At 37.1% G+C, this 22,881-nt stretch overlaps 1 protein-coding gene across 1 annotated transcript in view; it reads right to left on the bottom strand.

Annotated features, from left to right (window-relative positions):
- Positions 1-10,388: 10,388 nt before the first annotated feature.
- The window catches only part of PHIP (pleckstrin homology domain interacting protein), a 96,565-nt gene continuing 84,072 nt past the window's right edge, over positions 10,389-22,881 (bottom strand). The window contains exons 32-36 of the mRNA XM_018078175.2: positions 21,792-21,944; positions 19,571-19,734; positions 18,816-19,096; positions 18,351-18,512; positions 10,389-16,572 (exon numbers count right to left, since the gene is read on the bottom strand). Of these exons, the coding sequence (XP_017933664.1) occupies positions 15,926-16,572; positions 18,351-18,512; positions 18,816-19,096; positions 19,571-19,734; positions 21,792-21,944 (1,407 nt within the window). The 3' untranslated portion in view covers positions 10,389-15,925. The remainder of the gene's footprint in view (positions 16,573-18,350; positions 18,513-18,815; positions 19,097-19,570; positions 19,735-21,791; positions 21,945-22,881) is intronic.

The raw sequence follows: 22,881 nt of genomic DNA, 5'->3' as shown, positions 1-22,881 counted from the left end.
CTCCGGAATAGCCAAATCTCTTGTGACTTATTACCTGTCCCACATGGAACTGAACATATTCAGGCTTTGGACTATGAACTGGAGTTGATTCTAATTTAACAAAGAAAGAGACTTAACAAGGATAAGAGTTAGACCAACATTTAAACAGAAATTCTTCTGACTTCTACCGGAAGAGAACTGACAAGATGAACTAAAGAAAAACAAGTGCTTTTTTTTCTCCCCCAGAATATTACTATGATATTTGAGAAAGCAGCATGCACTAAGGAAGGTGGTTTTCTGTTTGTATGCCTTTGATATTACATAGGGGACTTAACAGGGTTTTGGAAATCATTAAAGGTGTGTGCATTTGACAATTAGTTAAGCCTTATATACAGTATTTTACAGTGCTTACACACAGTAACTGCTTGTGACATTAGTTTTTTCCAGGTTAGGTCACAGAATTCTTCTGTTCAGTCTGATTGCAGGGAACTTTTTTCCAGGAACAGACCAGTCAATTGTTTCTTTTTCCTTTTATGAAGTTGATCTAAATCAGTTCATTTGAATCAAGTGAAAGCAGTACCACTGTTCATATGTCACTACAAAATAGGCACACTGAGATGTATTCAATAACATAGATACATGTAATATATCATATTGATACTGATACACAACACGGGGGAAAGGCCTTGGATTTTACATCTTCTGTTTTGCTTACTCATGTTTAGAGAGAAGAGAAGAGAAGAGAAAAGAAAAGAAAAAAAAGACTACTATTTACAAACTAAATACAGAAATCTACTATAGAAGACCTTATAGACAATAATAACACAAGCAAGATCCAAGAGGATTGCGAAGACTCCAATACCTGCAAAATAAGAATGGGGCTTTGCTTCATTGTCACCACTTTTAGTTTTCTCCGTAGTACCAATTCCTAAAATGTAAAATTAATAACCCAACTTTCAAACAAGGTCTTTAGAGACTGAGTTTCAGTAATAATCAGAAGGCCACTTATCCTATCTTAGCTGTTTGTCTGAAGAGAGGAATACTGCAAAGCCTTGACACAAACTTCTTCACAATTTGAAGCCTGCATAAGTGTTTTACGTTGAAACTACATTTAAGGAATACACAAGAAAAACAACTTTGTTCCAACAGGAAAAAACAGTATGAATCTAATTTCCTTGAATATGTAACTCTACAGTTGCATTAGAATTTCTGTATTAGAGGAAAGAAACCCATTTATTTTATAGAGGTGAGCAAATACTATTCTGAATTCTAACAGTGATTCTTCAGTATCTTTTGTAAAATCTTTAAAAATTGATTAACACTGGTATGGACGAGGTGTCTGGCTATAAGTCCCAGCTTAAGGCTGCAGTAAGCAGAGCTTTTCCTTCTGCACTAGACTGAATTTCATCTGAATTTAAAGGGCGGGGGCTAGGGAGGGATCTCCTTAGAAAGGAGAAATGGCATGTTTTCCATTGCTATTGTGAAAAAGAGAAAGGGTAAAGAAACAATGGGCAAACTGAACATTTACAGGGTGGGAAGCTTTCAAATACTCCTTCTGCAGACAATGTAACAGCAACAGTCCATGAACAGAGGTATTTGGGTTAACATTCTCCACCTATACTAGCCAGCAATCTGTTGGTGCCAGAGAACTAGGGGTTATCCTGGTCTCCTTCCTCTTTGATGGTGTCCACCACTGTCCCTCTTTCAGTCTTACTCCCTTTACCTGCCTGGAAGGAAGTGAATGCGTGTTCCATAACTGTGCAAACAATGCTCTTTTAAAAAGTTTTCGTTTAGCTGAGATGTGTAGGAAGACTTAAGGTTGACAAATACCTTTTAACAGAAAGAGGAATGGGCAAATAGCTTCACTTGCTCAACTGCATTATTAAAAACAGCAGCTCATATAGTTGGTTTGGAAGGTCTCAAATGCCATTATTTTTAGGATAACCAATTATTTATAATATATTCAGAAGAAAAGCAGCTCCAACTATATACAAATAATCAAAGGATCATTTGGTCTTTTTCTTTAGATATGCATGGAGCTTTCCACAAAGTTTCAAAGCAATATATGGTGAACCTAAGAATAGCACAGTTTCTGTTTCCAGGCATAGACCATTCCCCTGGGTTTTGGTGGGAGCAAAACTAAGTCTGGATCCTCCACAGTTCAGAGGACTTGGCACCCTTGATTATTGTACATAGATCAGTAAAAAAGGATCTTTGAAGGTCCAGACAGGGTAAAATCTGTGGAGTATTACTATTGTACAAGAATTCAGTTTCACAAATATGCTGTTCAAACTCACAAAAGAAGCCTATGGACAGTCTTCTTAAATTAAAATGGTGTGTATATATAAATGGATGTAATTTTATTTTTTCTAGACCAACTCACTGTCACATGACCAATAATCAAGATTCTCCTTCCTCTTAAACCCACAAATCTTTCACCTGTGTTTCCTAATTCAATTTCAAGTTTTCTTGAACTACCGTATAGTGCATAAGACATCCATCCACTGTGGTAGGATCTCATCCCACAAACATGTAGCTGCTTACAAACATTAATGTGGTTAGTCATCCTGACTTCACAGTTAGATAAATTTAGAGGAAAAAATGTATAAAATTACTGCCATGATTTACGTTTAGCTTCGCATGGAGTTCAAATTTTGATGTTTGTGTAGAAAATAGGCACAAGGTTTTCAAGTTCTAAATCAGGCTCAACAAGCAAATGAGAGATGCTTCCTCTTTGTCATTTTTTTTCCCCACAGCATGTCTTCCTGTTAAGAAGAAACCATGTATGTAACACCCTACCTTGTCTTCGATAGCCACAGCTTTAAATGATTTGACCATGCATCCAGACTCAAGTAAGGTCTTGTAGGCGGCTCCAAGAGGCAGTTATCCTTTAGTAGTAAAAATTGTCATCATACTGGTTTTAAAACCTTCTCTAATATTTTTGTATAGCTTTTTAATATTTAACTTTAAGGATTCTGTAGCAAACAGGAAAAAAAGATCAGTGACTAGGAACAGGTTCTCCTCAAGATTAATATCAAGGTTGCAAATGAATATTCTCTCAATCATTACTTGTACCAGTAAACCATATGTAAATTTTAGAAAATACTGTTTTTCATTACAAGGTTTCTTGCTTCCTCTACTCAGACCATAGGAATTGCTAAATTGCATCAGATTCTGCAGTTTCGACTGTTACTCGAGAAGACTGAGCATCAAACATTCAAAAAATGGTGCACGTAATCAAAAGACTATTAAAAAGAGCTTAAATGTTTTTGCATAAATTGAAATAGTAAGTAGTTGACTCATGCCATGAGGCCTGAAAATTATTTAACTCTGGGTCTTTACACAAAGTCAGACTTAGTTCTTTTTTTAAACAGGCCAATCTTTTGCTCTTATTACTTCATGTATTTGAGTTCCACAGATGAACTACACAGCCAGTGCACTGCACAGGCCGCACTGTTGAAACTAAGTCTCTCTTTGAATGGTTCATTTTCAAGATACTAACATTTGCCAATGGTTACCGCTATCAAAAATTTAGATCTGATGTAATATTCTCCACTTTACATTTGAAGATGGATGTGTGAGACTCTGTCAGTACATAACTTCTCTAATTCATATACAGAATGGCGCTCCTTACTTAATTCTGTCATTGTGACTGCCTTAACTAATTCACTATGATTTTGTTGGGAAAGAGTCTGTACTGAGTCATTCTGTGCAAGAAAATCTGTAAGTGTCAAAACATGATGGAAAATTAGAAATAGTGTTACTCATCAAATGCTTCATTTTCCCCTTTTGAAAGGGCCATAATAACCCACAGTAATGCATATTGGAATATCCAAAGCAGGATGAAATTCTGAGGCATATTCATGCACTCAGACTGTACCGATTTTTGTGGGAAAAAATAATGGTTGCTATTCAAATTTGAAGGGCATCGTTAAACAACTAAATACAGTCCCATTAAGCCACAAAAATGTCTGAGGTATGATTTGAATGTTGTTTTGGTATAGGAATAGCCAATGTGTCCCACCCACACTCCAGCTTTCCAGGACAAAGGGTCATTGGGGATGAGAAAGAGAACTGTCTTATAAATAAATGCAGTAAGGAAGGAGACTTTTACAACCTCTCTGTTATTTGGATGCATTCAACAGAGTCTGTTCCATACCACTGGGATATGAAATATTGTGCAGGAAGAGCAAACAGTAGCATGTAAACCTGCAGAGCTGCAGCTGCATTGATGTGAGGCATTCCAACAGGAAGTTTCTTCTAAGACACTTCCCTGCTCCCTACTCTGAAAAGAGAAAAAAAAAAAAAAGAAAATACGTAGCTGTGAGCTTTGCTAGCTGTGTAGTAGTTAAAAGTTTCCTTCAGATTGTTTTGTTGATTCATAACATCTGTACTCAATCATTTCAGTTACAGCCAGAACACACCTGAATTAGGCCCCTTTAACTGCATTAAATCTGAGGATACTTACAAAAATTAATAGAAGACCAAAGTAGACAGCTTCACAAGACCAAGAAAGTGAAAATCCGCTTTTAAGAGTTACACAGACATTTTTCATTGTTAAACAAAAACCCAAAACAAACAAACAAACAAAAAAAAAAAAAAAAGGAAAAGGAACTGGGAACTTGCATAGTTTCCTAATTTGCAGTAAAAAGCTGTTCTCTGTGAACAAAATTTATCGTGCTGCTTTGTCATCTAATTAGGTGTATTAAACACGTCTGACATACCAGATTGATGGCCTCAAGAATAATCTATTTAGATTCAGTGATTATTGCACATCTGATAGAACTACGGGATATTTCTTTCAAACTGAAGGCACACATAGCATACCAAGTTGATAACAACATGTGCCACAGTCCCATCACTAGATTAGAAAAGGATTTGACATTGACATTCATTCCACAGGCACATGCCACACCATAGCTGTGTATTAAGATATTCATGACTCTTTCCTTCTTCCCCATCAAATTAAGATATTCACCTTCACCTGAGGAGTGCATTTACTGTCTTTTTAAGTCTGTGGGGCTTTTTCAAATCAGAACTAAGACTTTCTGAAATTTGAGACTTCTATCTTTTACACTGGTGTTCTCATAGTGTGCAGGTTTGCTGCAGCATTCAGAGTCATCTACACGTACTCTGTTCTCTAGGAGTGGCTGTTACAGCTCCTACTCTCTACTTTAGTGCAGTACTCAGCCTGCAAGCACCATCAATTCATTTCAGTTGTGTCTGAGTTGCTTCTAGTTCCTGCTATCCTAATTTATGTAATTTACAAAATAATTTGGGTTACTGTAATATACACACATGAAAACTTAGATTTATGAAAACTGCCTGGAAAAAGTAGCCCAGATCACAAAACAATGCCAAAGGAGGCCCAAAGAATATTGTAAGGAATATGAAAACGTCTTTGTGTGTGATGAAGCATTACCACAAACTGTAACTTTCACTTCTGCATCACCTGCTTTAGAGCCAGCAGCAAAGAAAAAACAACTAATTTTAGACATCATCAGTAGTTGTACATGTAGAGTAGTCGTTTACCCTTGTACATTGAGGGGGGCGGGGAGGAAGAGGCACAAATTAGTTCAACCAAATACCCCTGCTAGGCCAGAGGGCTGGACAGGATTGCCCAGGGCACTTACACAGCACGACCGTGCAACTTCTGCCGCTGCAGGTCTTCCGCCTGTTTCTAAAATCAGCTTTTTGAGCGGCCTGATCCACCAGACAGAACGAACGCGGTAGCAGATGTAGTGTTATCCCGGCCTGAGAATCCCAAAGAAATAAAATACTTCCGTGCACATTCCGAGCACCCGGAGACCCGTCGGACGCGCGCTGTGCCTGTGCCCCCCCAGCCAGGGCCGGGCCGCGGCCCCCTTGTGCCGGCGCTGCAGGGCAGCAGGGGACCCCCCTTCCCGGACCCTCATCCAGCGGCTCCGGCAGCGCATTCCGGCCCGGCCGTGGCGCAGCTCCGGGCGGCGGGGCCGGGAACCCCCCAGGTGTGACGGGCGGGGCTGCCGGGCAGGTGGGGCCGCTGGGGAGCGGCGGGACGGGCTTCGTGCCCTCCTCTGCATAAAGGTGTGATCACCTGAAATGAGCCGGGTTCTCAGCCTGGGGGTTTGTCCCCTTCTCTCGTCTTCCCATCGCATGAAAAAGCTCCCAGGGCAGATGGGATCAGAATTTCGTATTCTCAAAATGCAACAAACACCTGGGTGGACTTTACACCCTGACAGCTTTAAAGAGATTATAAAGAAAGAAATAAAAAGTTCTAATTTATTTCTGCAGGCTCACCTGAAGTAAATGATATTTTCAACTTCCTTGTATTTTTCCTGTTAAGGTGGACAAGCATCTTTAACCTTCCCTGAACAGAAGTCCAGAGGAAGTTCTCTCGTGTGAAGTTTATGCAAAATGTGTCCTAACGCAAAGCTGTAACCCAGCTTCATGGTGTGCCTCTCACCACCCTGCTGGTACTTCAGAGAGGACTTGGTGGTGGTCTCTGGGCCTGGCTTTGTCACAGATAGAAGGCGGCACATCTGAAACAGAAGTCTCTGTGTGGTTTTGACAGTGCTCATGTCAGTGCCCAACAGAAACTCTGGGCCTGCCACTGCTGGGCTGCTGCAGCGGGAGTCAAAGCCCATCAATGAGTCTCCTCCGTATGACAGATTTCTTTGGTGTAAATTCAACAGCAATCAGATTTGCTATGACACCCAGTCAGAGTGGGAGCAAACAGAAGAGGCAGACTCAAACTGCAAATGATCCAGAGAGATGAGAGCAAAGGGAACGTTACAGACAAGAAGGGAAATTCAGCAGTAGCAAATATCAAGCCTTATCGAGAGAGGAAATGTTCCAGCTATCACTTCTCACATACTGAGCACAGCTCTGTGAAGGGCAATACTGTGAAAAAACCCCCAAAATGTTATCAAGCTGTACCTAGTGATCATGTGGGAACTAAGTGGCTGGGCTTAAGGTTTTGTTTGTTGATGGATTTAAACCTGTGCAACATGTCAGGAATGCCCACTTGAAAACATGACTACTGGCTTAAACTAGAAATACAAATTTTACCTAAGAAAACTAGTTTTTTAATCATGGAACCACAGAATAGTTCGAGTTGGAAGGGACCTTTTCAAGGTCATCAAGTCCTGCAATGAGCAGGGCCATCTTCAGCTAGATCAAGTTGCTCAGAGAAACTTATTTGCCCTGCACAGCCCACCCCAAGGAAAACAGACTCTTTGGGCCATGGTGGCTGTTTGCATCACACCAGCCCAGGCTGCAGTAAATAGAGGGACTTAACTGCTCCCTTGGGCAAAATGCCAGGAGCCACATAAACACCTGGTCCTACCTCAGGGAGGCTGAAGGTTTTAAAGTATGTCTCAAGCAACTTATTACTACCCAAACATTAAGATGCCTTTCAAAAATACAAAGTAAATCAGATTGCAAGACCAAGATGCTTCTGTTACAAAACAGGTTATTCCCCATGTGCTTGAGCAGAGGTTTTCGGTGCAAGAGCCAGAAAGAAAACTGTGTGCTCTGTCATGACTCAGAGGTGGGCAGAGAAGAGGCCAAAGCCAGAGGAAAATTACAACATCATAAATTAGCATGCAAGAATAAAAAAACCAACCCTGACCATGAGACAATTTCAGATGATCTGCCTTTTCACAAGACAAAGGTTATGTGAATTTTCTGACAATTTTCCTAAATAATTTAACCTCTCATTTCCCTTGTAACTTTATCCAACAGAAGAGCTTAGTATTAACACACATTTTACAACCTCAAACCCTTTAAAAGCATTAAACAGCATAAAAGTTTTGAGTTCTAGATATTTAATCTTTCCCCACATACTTGTTCTTTCAGAGTAACTGATGTCAGTGAAGGACAATGGTACAAACTGCACGTACACTCAACTCCATGTTGAGATTCTAGTTGGGTAAAAATAGGCAGTGTATTGAGAGGCAATCACTAATTAATGACTTGTAAGTAACTCTTTTTTAAGTTTTTGACAACTGTATTCCATTTCTTAGCAGTTTATGGAAGCTTACACCACTTTCCTTAATAATAAAGAGAACTCAAATTTTGAATGAGGTGCTTGAATTTCAGAAAAATAACCCTACTAGATTTCTCTGCTATAGAATACAAATACAGTCATTCCTTCTAGTATTTTAATCGTATTCTAACTAGGTTTGCATTTTAAGTTACAGTCTTTATTATTTTGAATATCCTTGTTCAAAGTCAAATTCAGAGATCTGAGACAAAACACAAATTAACAGATGAGGCTGCCTGGCCCTTGAATGCTAACATTATTTGAAGTCAGTACCTTCAGGAATATGCCTCTGCAGAAATCTGATGCTGAATGAATTGATTACCTGCCTCTGCTCTTGTTCCCTCTTTCTCTTTTTTTTTTTCTTTTTTTTTCCCCACTGATGTATCTGCAAGCTAAAGTAAAATGAAAGGCTGACAGGACCATAAACCTCCCTGTTTCAGAGACAAGAAAAGGAATCACAAAGGAAATTTGTATGGTTGTTACTAGACTAGAACCAAGATTCCCGAATCCTCTACCCTGTCTCCCCCTTCAGTGCTCATACAGATTTTAAAGTACAGGACAGAATTCATAAATTCTCACTACACTCCCGTAAAAGATTCAATTAAGCCTGTTCCAAAGATTTCTTAACACAGTATTTCTCTAAGCTAGAAAAACAACTTGACATTTTGGGCTTTGAGCTTCCTGTTAACATTAGTAAAACCCACAAAAACCCTATATTATGCATGCTAATTTTGTGTACAATAACTCAATTTTATGCTACTTAAATTCCAGTCACATTGTATGTTGCTCGCTGGCATTTCCTTTATTTTCACATTTGCTTCAAATAGAAACATTGATTAATTTTTAAAACCATTACACTTTGCTCATTTGTCTTTGGGAAAAATGACAAGAACTGTTTTGCAAAGCTAGAGCAGGAAATAACACAGGTTTTGGCATAAAAACTTTCCACTTTGAAAAGAAAATGGTCAATGATTACACAATTTCCTTCATTTAATGAGTGTTATGATCCAACAGGAGTAAATGGTATTAACAAGGTAATGAAATATTAGTACTAGCACAGTCAGTATCTCGCTGTCAGATACTAACATTTCACAGCATCTGTTAATCCTAAGCAAAGTCTCGATTTCTACTCAAAGAAAAATAACCACAGCAGGTTTCATAAAGATACTTGTCACAGGAATGAGAAGTGGGATACAATAGTATTTTAAGGATTTTGTACAGAGTTATGCAGAAAAATATTTTCAAAATAGAGAAAAAATTATTAACTGCTTAAGACTATTCTCAGTAACAAAACTGAGTAAAAAACCCCGTGGACCTGGGGTGGCTTGTGCTTGGATGAGCACACCACTATTATAATAATGCTGCCATACTGAAAATGCACATACAATAGAACTACCAGCTCCAGTACGTACCAGAAGCACAGAAGAAAATGTGTTACATTTTCAGTATTCTAAATTTATTTTCTCCAAGTAGAACAGGCCAATTACTAAAACTCACATGGATGATTGAGACAACGGGTTTCTCATCTGCTAAAACACGTTTTGCTTTTGCTAGACTCAACGTGGAGTCTGGAAAGCAATAGGGAGTTCATTCTGCTGTGACCATTCCCCATTCCCATCACCCAGCAGCACACATACCCCCATCTGTGAGGTAAAGATCTCTTCCGTCACTTCCTTGTGTTTTGACGTAAGGTACATAAGGAGGAAGTAAGTAACACATGAAATTAAACAGAATCCATGTAGTGGCAGTATTTGAAATGCTAAACATTTCTTTTGTCTTGCATCTATCGGGCAGAAACACGTAGATATCAACAAACCAACCCTGCAGCTTTGTGCAAATACATCCTGTATTGCCTCTTCCTTGCACCACCCACTCAGAGCAACTAGACTGAAGACCAGTACTCTACGGACAGGGAGGAGGGAACTTCTCTCTGCTTAGGTGTTTTTAGCTTCTTCTAGAGTTGTTGGGAAGCACAGATATCCATAGACTGGACATAGCTCTGGCACAAACCTTTGTTATTTGAACAAGGAAGGCTTTCTGGAGGATTAGGGGTGGGTACCCTGCTGCACATCTGAAAGTGAGCTAAGAGGAGTGGCAACATGGTGTCTTCAGTGCCAGATGCTACTGCTTTTATATGGCCTCCAGAACTGCAGGGTTTAGTGAAACCCCCTACAAAATAGCAAACTTTGATCTCTATCAGAGCACGCTCCAGTTGTAATTTTGTCTGTTCCCACACATACGCTATACCATATTGCCATATATCACTATATCATATTCCATAAGGAATCAAAACAAGCTGAGTTTAGGCAGTTTTGAGAAACACATAAGCAACTGTCCCATAATACAGTAAATTACTAGATAGAAACAAACACTGTTGGACAGCTTAGAAAAACATGTTTTCTATTTATTTAAAAATAAGTTTGTAGTTACTACATTGCAGTGACAGTAATTCTTACACATACATTCTAGTTTGTATAAAAGGATTCAAAGTATTATGCATCAAAACTAACATAGAAAGTGTCCACATAACAGTAAAGAAATTTCCAATCCATATGTACAAAAAGAAAGGGCACTGTTATCCTGGTGAGATACTTCAGGTTATAACATGATAATCTAGATTTCTGGAAGGAAAAAAGCCTTGATAAAGCTAAAGAATTATAGTTTTCAAAACTGTTACTCATTACATACAACAGATTTTTGTTTTACATAATTCTGTACAAAATAAGCGTAATTTTTAATCTGAAAATGTGTCAGTTTTAAAATTAACCTTTCTAGGTAATTTACTTGAAGTTGAGCTCCATTCTATACATATTGAAACATTATGACAGAATTTAGTTCACGCAAGATCATTATCCAGTTGTCCACCACACTTCTGCAGTTTTAGTATGGTCCAAAAATGTAACTTCTGTATGGTCTCAATGCATTAGCAAACCAACACGTGCAGTTGTAAGCACAAAACAGCACATGTACATCACACAGTACATGACAGGTACTTCTATTTCTTTCTACCCCTATTTTGAATGACTTCATTCTTTGTTTTTTCAGTGTAGGAATTCATAGTATAGTACTACTTTCCCTCCCTAAAATGTATTATTTGAATTATTTGAAGTGAATTTCCTGATGTATTTATCTGCATTAAAAAGGATCCAAATGACTACTTGTTTGACTACGTACCTCCTAAAAGCTAAATTTCTTCACCCTTATTTTATTGCAGCATATAAGGTGGAGTGCCTTGAGGCCCTTATAACCTTGGGAAAAGGGGCAGGGAGGGGGGGGAAGCAGCCAATCGCCTTTTTTTCTGCAATTTAAGATGTCTTTTAATCTAGCTTCCTGGCATGTTTCCTCATCCAACGCACTGTAAAAATGACATGGTGAATTCCTGCATTAAAATTAGCAGAAACACAAGAGCACCTAGAGGTTAGCTCTGGTTTAAAAGCTACCTGCTATTTTCCCCAGACAGCAGAAAGTGAACAAGCTGTACTCATGATTCAAAAACAGGAAGCTACGTAAGCTGTCAATGCCAGACTTGTTATTGGAAACACATTGTTAAGCCTTGGCCAATTTTATGAAATGTAATACGCTTTCCTCTGCATACAAACAAACAGGTATATACAATAATTTACAGCAGAAAACTAACAGCCCTTTTATCAGTTGAATATCTAGGTCCCCTTGGAAACCAGTCTGTTACAAGAGCTTCAGGGATAAAAGAAAATATATACTAATTTTACACAGTTAATTTGTCTTCATTTAGGTAGTAAACAGAAAATGAGCTTTTGCTGTTTCTAGGTGAGGTTTTAAGACCCTCGACCTTCTGTATCACAGCACTGTAGGAGAATTAAATTATTTTTAAACACTCTGTTAAAAAAAGGCAAAAAGTAAAACCTTTGAAAAACTAGTGTGGGCAAAATATACTACTTCAGAATAAGGTAAGGACTCAGGACACAACTGTGGTATGGCTGCATCTTGATTGACCAGCAATGTTAAAATTACCTCAGCAAGATTCACATGCTACAAAATTGAATGTGAATGTTGATGAAAGTGAGATTAAAAATCTCTAACCTCTTATCTACTATGTAAGTACAGGGTGAAACAGTCCCATCCAGTTACACCTATTGCTTTTATAGAACCAGTCAACCATTTAACATGTGCCTAAATTCAAATGACACGCTAAAGCATTTACTTATAGTCCGCAATCCAACAAATGTGAGCAAAATATTTAACAATGTGATGTAAAAATTGTAACAAGCTTGAGATTACTGAATGGACAGAGTATTTTTTGTGTTGCATGTAGTCCTTCTTTGGTAAGACAAAAGCCTCTGGCACAGAACTGATGCTTAAAAATATTTGTACAGCAATACAGTGAATAAGCTGTCTCTACACTACAATTTATTTTTTAATAGATATTAATATATCCTACGTGCTGCATCAGGGTCCTTTATCAATTAATAGTTTCACAAATATTAAGCCATAGTAATATTTAACTCAACCAACTCAATCTTACAAGTCTATCAACAAACCAATCACAGGTACAAACCAGACACTGTACAAATAAACATCTGTAAATCTTTATCACAGCAGTCTAATCACTGGAGGAAGACATTTCTCTGTAAAGTTGTATCACTGGTCATTGCCGAGTGACGAAGAGCTCTAGTTCAATATTGAGAATAATGAACACTACAGTGGTAAAATTTCAGTTCAGTTCCCAGAGAACACACTAACAACAGAAACAAAGTGGATAAAGAGTTGTTAGGTATGTAGGCACAGGTACAATGATTCCTGTTAAACATTTAGAGCCCACTGTTATGACAGAAGCAGAAGTTATTTCCTCATTGGTAGTTAGAGAACACACTGTTGTTATGATACCACTCAGCAGTAAATACCAATTTTAACGTCTCCCAGTATAGCACAGAAATACCAGAACAGTATCCTCATATCCATGTCAAATATAAACAAATTTAATGAATAAAACTGAGTTAATTGCTGCCAGATCATTTATGTGTATGTGACTATGAAGCTGTATGTTACTTACAATGCAAATGTGAAACAAGCACATGAGATTTTGATAGTCCATTTTCTGAACCAGTTGTTAGGTACTTGAGATGGCATTATAAAACATGCATATAATTATAGTTCTTAAATTATTTCAACACTGACCAATAAGTTTATTGCTCACATTTAAAAACTTAAGACTATGTAATCAAAAGCTCTTTTTCTGTGTTGATACAGTATCTCACAACACTTCAAATAATAAATTTTTCCCCAACCAAAATACAGTCTGATGGTGACTAAAGTCTCATAAATAAAGTTTGCAACCTAGTGAATTAAATTATAAAAATATAACTTTTAAATAAATCTGGTATTAATTTCTAATAAACTTCTAGTGTTGCTTCTATAAAAAAATTTGACCCAAATTATCCACAATTTATTTTAAAAGGAAAAACATTAATGTGTCTAATACAAATTAAAAACTTACTGGCTAAAGTCACCGATATTACTGGGTGGGAAGCAGTACCCATGTTCTGCAGGTAAGGCTTTCTATCCTCGCAAAATTAAGATGTTTAATCTTCTACCTACTATTAAGGGAACGTATATTATCTCAATCTCCAAAACTTACTTACAAGGTATTTTTGATATATAAATATATACATAGACATGCCATATAAAACATCATTACAAACAGAGTAAATACAGAAGATGAATTTTAGATATAATCTGTTTTATATATTACAATGCAGATAACATCAGGAAATTACACATTTTCAAATGATTGCCTTCATCAGTGAGATCTGACAAAATTAACAAGTAGAATCAATCAGTTTTGAATTGTGAAGCTGTATTGCAATTGTACAACTGTAGCTTGTTATCTTACCACATGTTTAGCAACTCCATTTTAATTGAATGATAAAGAAATACTGGTTAGAAAAAATAAATATGCCAACAAATGAAATAAAAACTAATCCCTGCTCCCCAAGTTCAAATCCATAACAATTCAAAGAAGATCTGGAAAATATCTTACTTAGCCACTTTTTGTAGTAAAATGAACTACCTTAAACTAGGTATGGTGGATACTAATTTGCTATCCACAGTAACATATTTCTATTTCTCTTGGTGGCAAATACCAATATTCTTTGTTCAAACTTAGAACCTTTTTTCAGTAAGAAAATAAAGAGTGAAGAATCAGGCCTCAAATACAAATACAGAAGCTGTGCAAATTTAAGGTCTTAATTCTGCATGCCCTCCCTTCTAGACATTGCAGATGATGTTTGTGTAAAAAAAAAAAAAAGTATAACCAGAAAATTTTGGTTACATTTTTGTACCATACCAGATCTCAGTAAATATGACTACTTATGTATTTTTAACTTTGAACTGGACAATACTTTTTTTAAGTGATACAAAATGGTATTATTTGTTTGTAAAGGTATAAAATAACTAAATGTACCATAAACAAATAAATAACTGCTTTTCTTTTCCAGAGCAGTACATATAACAATACATTCCCCTAAGTCATATAGTTATCATTTACAATAGACAACTTAATTTTAGTAAGGATGCAAGAAATAATAGAATACAAGGCACAATCATTAAATGGAATTTTTCTTTAGGGTGTATATTGACTTATGTCAGCGTGATATACCATAAAAAGTGCAGAAAAACACAATGTGCAATGAGACCACTGTATAAAACATGATTGCATAAAAAGTGATTTGGCCTTTTAACCCTAATAATTGAAAATAACCAATCTTCCCCTTAAAATTAAACTATAAAGTATGACATTTTAAAATTTTCAATTCTAGTGCTATCTAAAAAATCCTGAAAAAAATTTATACCTGGGTAATATTTTAGATGTATGTGTTTATGTATATATTAATATATACACATACACTCTTCTTTGTAGGTCATTTCAGCCTCTTAAGCATGTCTTAAGTTGTAGAAACAACTATCAATCTGGATCAGAAAGTAAACATCATAATTCCATACTTGTCCTGTAATTTCCTTGAATCCTTTAACCAATTATACATTTAGACTAAAACATCTCTGTCAAAGGACCCCACCAGTGCATTATTTTCTACCAGAAGTACCAAAAAGGATACATTTCAGAACAATGTTAACAATTTACTATTTAAAACAAGACACAGCTTTTATCACTGCAAATGGTATGCTGTACTGACACTCAAAGAAAAAAAGGCTTTCCACTGCACTGATTCTCAGTCTTTGGCACAATAAACAGAGATTTAGTGACTGATACAAGAATCAAGGTCTGAAAAATTAGACATTAGTCAAACTTTTTCCAATGTGGATATATATATACTTGTGATTACATTTTTGCTATGTTTGGCAGAACTTGGATAAACCAATGGCCTGTGCTAGGCTTCTTTTGCAGCTGAACGTTCCATCACAACTGAAATTAAACATTTTCAGATTAGCAAAGTTTGGTATTTTGTATTTAATAGAAATGCAAGTGAATTTACTGCCACTTTTTGTCAAAGTCTACCTTTCTAGGCGACTTGACTTTACAATCAAAGCGTACCTTGCTTGGTCAAAAATAGACTTCTGTTTTCAGTTTGTGGCAATTAAAAGTACCATCACCTTTTTTCAATTGTGTAGAGATATTATGTACTACTCCAGCAGAGTAGTTATCAACTCTGTACGTCAGTCAGAAATTGCTTCAATTATTCTCAATTGTGAACAAAATGACTGTTGAAATGTATAACCTATTTGGAGGGCAATAAATAGCAAAAGTTTAAAATATATATTTCTTTCAAAGAATGTTCTTTCAGTTTATCTTTTTGCTAGATCTTTCTCCCCACATCAGAACATACTCTTCTAACCCATAATAGCAGCAGGGAAGAAGAAGTCTGTTCTGCTGTTCCTTAACTGTACCTGCTTCATAGCATTCTGAAGTAGAACCCTTGGTAAAAATTACCAACCAATTAAATTAGCTTTTGCTTTTTCAGTCAGCTTTCGGACTCTGCCTCTGCTTGATGTTCCGAAAGTTAAGGAGGTGTCTTCAAACAATAGCTGCCTTTGCTCTTCCTCAGAGTCATCTTCATTGTAAAAGGCTGTCCTCCTACCCTGGTTTCTAGTTCTCATGTGAGGTTCAGAATCTTTAAGCTCTTCAGACCCCTCCTCCATGGGCTCATGTGTCTTTTTCCTCCTGCTTCTTGTTTGCATTTTAACATTCGCAGGAACTAAGAGGTCCGAGCCTGGCTGACGGGACTTTATCTTCCTTTTTGGCTTTCTACCCCCACGGCCTTTTTTTTGTAACAAGTCTTCCTTCACATTATTTTCAGAAAGAGAGTTGCATGCAGTAGAAACAGAGGCTTCTTCTGGTATATCCCTTGTGGTCTGGATTGTATTCTGCTCTGCAACCTTTTGCTGTTCAACGATTTGTAGCTTTTTTGGTTTCCTGCCTCTTTTCTTGTGCACCACCACCTCACAGCTACTGTTATTAGTCTCCACCTTCGGTTTCCGTCCGGGACCTCTTTTAACTGGAGGTTTCAAAGGCTGTCCTCCATGTCCATTCACCTGAATGCTTCCTGATGCCAAAGCATTATTTTTGCAATCCGCTGTAAAGAAATGCAAGTACATGTCACATAACAGATTTGCGTTTACATTCATTTTCACACTGCCTTAATAAGGCCCTACTAAAATATCTGAAAGGATTCACAGTGATTGCCAATCTGTCAAAATCTGAGAAACCCAAAGTAGAGCTCAAAGAGTTTCATTCTCATATGCAAGGAGAACTAATTTCTAGTTGAGTTTAGCACACAGTAGCTGGGGGGTGGGGGGAAACAACAAACAAAAAAACCAGGAAAAACCCAGGGGGGAAAAAGAGGGAAAAAGGGGAACGCCTAAGGTGTTTTTCTTGGCTGATACAACACCAGTGGACAAAACTCCTATTTTGTATCCACAACAGCAAAAAGTTGCTCAGGAAGCATTACTGTAAGGATCAGGAATGCTTCACAGCAGGTAATCTCTGGAGAAATAAAACAGTTTCTTTCAGCCTGATGTAGCATCTTTTATGTGCAACTTGCACAGACTTCTCACATTAACAGACTGACAGCAGATGTACTTGCTTTGACATTTTATAGGGTGTGTTTTCATTAAGTGAGGGGTACTCGCCTTAGCAGGGCATGTCACAGGACCTCTTAGGGAGATGTTCTGATACCACAGCCCTTGCCTAAAACATGGCCAAGAACAGGCTCATAGTCAGCATGATAGTTCCTCAGTCCTTCAATGGAACACCCATGCACAGCTCCTGCTGTGTTCAAATGTGCACCATCATGCACTGAATGCATAGGCCTCCTCTGTCATATGAGTGGATGTGCAGGAGGGACATTGTCAACAACATTCAGATACCTCTGATCCAACCAAACACCCAGTCCTATAAAAGGTGCATACTTAGCCATGCAACATGGTAACAAGCTGGGGCCTTTGTGAGAAAGCTTACAAGGAATAGACACATGATTTAACTTATCAGACCACAAGCTACTTTTTCAGAAGCATGGAAGACTAAGAAAGAACAGATAATCCTTGGGGAAAGAAGGACTACAAGGAGTAAGCAGATTAATTAGGGGGCGCCCAATTTGCAGACTAAGACTACTAAGTCTCCCATCTTCAGAGAAAAGATGCTTCATGGATCTAGATGCTTCAAGCATCTTCATAACAGTTCAAAGCTCCTCCATAAACAGGAAAGCTTTTTGACTAGATGATCTTATTTCAGTCTCCACAGAAGTTTTGAGTTTTAAGGTATTCAGACATCAAAAGACCGATCAAGTTCACTTGAGAGATTTCATGAAACGTAGGTCTGAGCAGTCCATTCAAATGTACTAAACAGAAGCAGTAAATACTGCATAGTTCAATTTTCTGTGGAAAAAAGTGAAAGAACTAATTTGCAGCTGGGATGCTCTGACCTTTACGCTCGTGGCTGCACAGCATGTCACCACACTCAGCGTAACTGAATCAAATGTAACCCACATAAATGTTATGAGGTTAAACACACAGGGTTTAAAGCATGACCCTGCAGAAGTCTGCTTTGGAATTTCAGAACTCCTAACATGATCTTTGTAATATTTTAAATGAAGGCAGAGATATGTTAACATATCAAAATAAGCTAAACAACAGTGATCACATCATGGAAATGGTGTTAAGAATAGTCAAAACTGTGCTAATTCATCAAGAAGGAAACTGTGTCGGAGTTGTTCCATTAGACTTCCCCAATCTGCTAAATCATAATGCATCCTAATTTCCCCACCTCCAAATTACCACAACTAAAGAACAACACTACAGTCAGTACATCAATAACTGGGATGGGGCAGGGAGAAGTTCCAGAGAAATTTGGTACCTTGTTGATTAAGGGTGGAAGATTTTACTTTGCGCTTGATTTGCTTCTCTTTCTCGGGATTTTCTCTAGTGGAGTTATTCCTAGTGTTATGACTGTAATCTGATGGGGTAGGGTTTGATACAATATTCTGGTTCTTGGAATGTTTGGCTGAATTCTCCAGTACTAGAAGGACAAAAAGAAAAAAAAACTATGTAAGTCCAGCAGTTTATACCACATTCAATCTTGTTGGACTAAAATGGAACTCATGTTCTACTACAAACAAACAATTTGAGTCAGTGATCCAGAAGGAAGAAAGCTTCCTAGATAACACAGCCTAACTTGTTCAGTTTTCCTCTGAAGAGCCTCAAAGGCCCATCAGCTTGAATACAGAACTAGTCTTAATTGAGAGAAATATAACAGATTACCAAAAAGCCAGTTTTATCTTTGAAAACATTCCCTGCTTAATTAAAAAAAAATCCAACTTGCCTGACTTTCCTGACCCTGCAGTAGTATTAGGCTTTGTAATTAAAGGCTTTATAGTTAAAGGCTTTGCTCCTGAAGAAGTAGATGGTTGCTCTGTAACAGCCACATCTGTTATCCCCCTATTGCTTCTAGTCCGCACAAGGGAAGAGGCTTCAGCCGCTTTTCCATTCATCTGAGGCGGAGCATGTCGCAGTGCTGTCGACCGTGCAGGTGCAGAAGATGACGAAGTGGTGGAAGTTTCTGCCTTCAGCTGAGGTTTTATTAATCTCCTCTTCCTTTCAGGACTGCAAAAGGAGGAACAATTTGTATCCTGGATGACCCCTTTTTCATTTTACAGGAATAAAGAAAATTAAATGCTAGTGTCTGAGATCGTGGGAGTAAAACAATCACCTCTGTATGAAGTATGTTAAAATCATGACATTTACTGTGGAAATTCATGTAAGTTGTGAGCTTCTGAAAAGTGAATCTTTACAATAAATACTATAGTTATATGACAAAGCATGATGCCACCGCTATCCTAACAATGCTGTTTTACTGTATGTTTAGCAGGTATTTGAATTTTAAGCACTTACACTAGGATAGCTCTAAGTAAAGTTTAAAACTCTTCCACATCATAGGGACTTGCATGTCAAAGCTATCATTCTGCAATATAGGGAATAGTAAAGGAAGGATTAAGAAAAAAACCACACTAGGTTCTATTGTTTAGGTATGTCAAACTTGCATAACATTTCATGAATGCTGTAAAAGAATTAATGTACCTGGATGCAACACTACTGGAAACTGAGCTGCTTCTACTTCTTTTTTTCCTTCGTTTCTTTATTGTATTTCTTTTATGAAAGCGTAGGGCAGATTTATAATCCGATAAAATCGAACTTATGTGTTCTTCAAAGAAAGCAGAAAGGCGCAAGCTCATGCTGTAGATCTAAAAAAGAAAAGCCAGTAAACAAGTTTTATACTTTTCCAAAGCACCATTTTACTTATTTATCATTGAACAATAGCTAGAAAAGTAAAGTAATCAATATGGAAATGTTTTAGGGAAATTTACAGTCTGTCTCAACAAATTTACATTAACCCATGTGTAGGTTTGCTTTAAATTGTTTTCATGGTTTTGAAAAGTATATTACAACTGAAGATGACACACAAAAGAAAAAATTAGAAAAGTCATTTTTTCAACTGCCTTTCCAGAACGTACTACCCCTTTCTAGCTTCAACAGAAATTACAAAAAGATCCTTAATGTAATTTTACTGTATCATACCTAGGGTCAAGAAATCTTATTTTCTGCTGCATTAAGTTTCATCCTTATATCCTATATTTGAACATCAATCTATTCCTTTTATGGATGAATTGATTCTACCAATAAGTTGGTTTCAACAGGTACAATAAATGTATTGAAATTATGTAGGTGCACATTTTTTTTACCCATCTCTAGCTTTGAATGATTTATAGTGACTCCCAAACTCAGTTAAGATCACAACTAATTATTTGAGCACAGTTGCTATTAATTCTGGAAATGAAAAAAAAAAAAACAAAAAAATCCCACCAAAGTGACCTGCCTAGGTACTTTGAGACACAGCACCTTTTTAGAATATGAAACACCATATCAGAATATTGAACAGTTGCCTACCTAATGACACACCAAACTATAAGAGTACCAGACTCAACAATAGGTTTGACAGATTATTATGCATGTGTTACTGGAGATAGCATGCAAAGAAATATGTGTCTAATGTGCCAAGAGAAAAAGAAAAAGCTGATGAGTTTAGGTTTACCGTTCAAGTAAGCATAAGTGATGTAAAGTAAGTGGTATTTTTAGCATGTGCATGACAAATTAAAAGTAAAGACATCACCATTCAAAAACTATGTGTTGCATGCACTTGAAAGCACATAGGTTCCAGAATATTAAAATTCTTAACATCAGAGCCTTCCACTTCTAGTTCTAAGTAAAATAAAAAAAAGATGTAGACATTTACTACTATACCAGTCTGTTTGGAAGAAACACAAAAAAGTATGAAAGTGTCAGAAGGACCTGTGAAATCACACAGAGCTAAGACGACAGGTGTGATGAGATCGAGGAGAGAGAGAAAAACCACAAAAGAATCCGGACTTTCCCCCAAATCCATCCCATTTAATGCAACCAAGAGACTGATTTTTAGGCAGCCTCAATAGTGAGTGGGTTTGTCTGCTACTGACTGAAGAGAGAGTAATCGCTGATCAGTCCGTCTTTCTAGTCATCTGCCAAGAAATTTGTCCCCAAGTTTTAAAACAGTGAAGTCCTAATAATTAATTTGCTATTTAGAACAGCCAAACATAAAAGCTGTTAATAATTCTAGTCTGAACATCTAACACATATTAGTAGAAGAAAAGCTACACAAAAGCCTTGAACACGTGTAAGTATGCATTTATAAATTAACTGCTCAGATACTGCACCTACTAAAAGCAGGGCATCCAAGAGTAGGCTGATACTATGTAAAGACAGTCCTGTTTCCCAGAAATCCTAAGGGCTTCATTACAATTGCACTGCATATTGGTGAACAACACTGAATTTCAACATCCTCTACTGTCTCTACCTGGATATTTTAGTTTGGGGCAACCTCCAAGGTGGAGGGGCTCTGTGTTTTTTTGTTTTGAAAATCAAGTTTCTTCCCAAAATAACAGTTAAATTCCACTATTCTACCCATAGTCATGTTTCTACAGATCTTTCCTTCAATGTGGCTCTCCCTTTAGATCCACTTTCTAATATACACTTTTGAAACACACATGCAGAACATCAGAACTTATGGCATTTAAACAGCACATATTCCTTTCCTTTAAAATACAAAGCTGTAATAGTGTCTCAGAAATATTCAAGTTTGAATATCAGAAATAATTAAACTTGTTTTTAAAAGTAATCAAATTACAGTTGCTTTTTCTGTTCTATATTTTTTCAGATATAAGTGGTCTTTTTTAAACAACAACAATAGAAAATAATAAAGCCTTACCCTTGATCTTTTACTTGGTGTATAGGCCTTGGAATTGCTGAAAATAAGTCTCACATCTTTACATAACTCCATCGGTGATTCATAGTTGCCAGCTTCCAGTGTTTCTCTAACAGTAGCAAAGTCCATAGGAGTATCAATAATATCCCTATAATCCTGTTAAGAAATACCAAAGCAGTTTATTACAATTTTTTTCCAAGCCCTAATATATCATTTTCTTTCAGATGCATTTGATAAACCTGTTTAACACAAATGTCCTATTTAAATAGCTGTGGAAGACTGCTAAAGACGTTTTGCCCCTTTCCACTCATACACAACATAAGTCCTCACAGATATAATCAACAGGACCAACATTAGAAGTTAACCAATAGATGATTTAATTCATTTTCTAAACAGATATACTGAAATGCAGAGCTCAGAATTTCATGTCCTAAGGATTACATTACTAACACACTGACATGAAGGTACCAGTGATACGAAAAGTGTCACTACAAGCTTTCTGGATGGCTTAAAAGCTCAAACTTGGGACTAAGACTAATGATGTTCTTACATATTAGCTTTAAAATATGAAGTTTGAATACTTGAATCTGATCAGAGGCTTATCACATCCTTCTGAAACCTGAGTAGCTTCCCAAATGGAGACCTGACAATTTAGGAAAGTAATATTAAAATACTGAAAACTCCGTAGGCTTAAATAGGAGCCAGATCAAGCCAATGACAGGATCATTTTTCTAGGCTATGGAAAAAACAGAGCAATATCCATACAACAAAAACCTTAAATACCAAAATTAACCAAAAAGTTAACTTAATCCATCAGGGCAAATAGAACCTGCAGGAGTGCCTATGAATGTTAAACAGGTTTGTGACACCAGGGAGCAGTGTGTTTCATGTCTAAGCCTACTATAGTGCTCTCCATCAGTTCATTTGAGGATCTCAAACACAGCAGCCCATCTGTAGTTGGCCATGGCATAAAGTTCAGGGTACTTCAAAAATAATGGCTGCAGAAGCATCAAAACAGACCTACTAGTGACTTCCAAAACAGAAACATATCTTTTCTCTGAGAAAATTAATTTCCCTGAAGTCAATCACCTTC

The sequence above is a fragment of the Manacus vitellinus genome, unplaced genomic scaffold (genome assembly GCF_001715985.3).
Source record: "Manacus vitellinus isolate BGI_N305 unplaced genomic scaffold, ASM171598v3 scaffold_4_pilon, whole genome shotgun sequence".
Classification (NCBI taxonomy): Eukaryota; Metazoa; Chordata; class Aves; order Passeriformes; family Pipridae; genus Manacus; species Manacus vitellinus.
The sequence above is the reverse complement of the archived record's forward strand: the minus strand, read 5'-3'. Positions and strand labels throughout refer to the sequence as shown.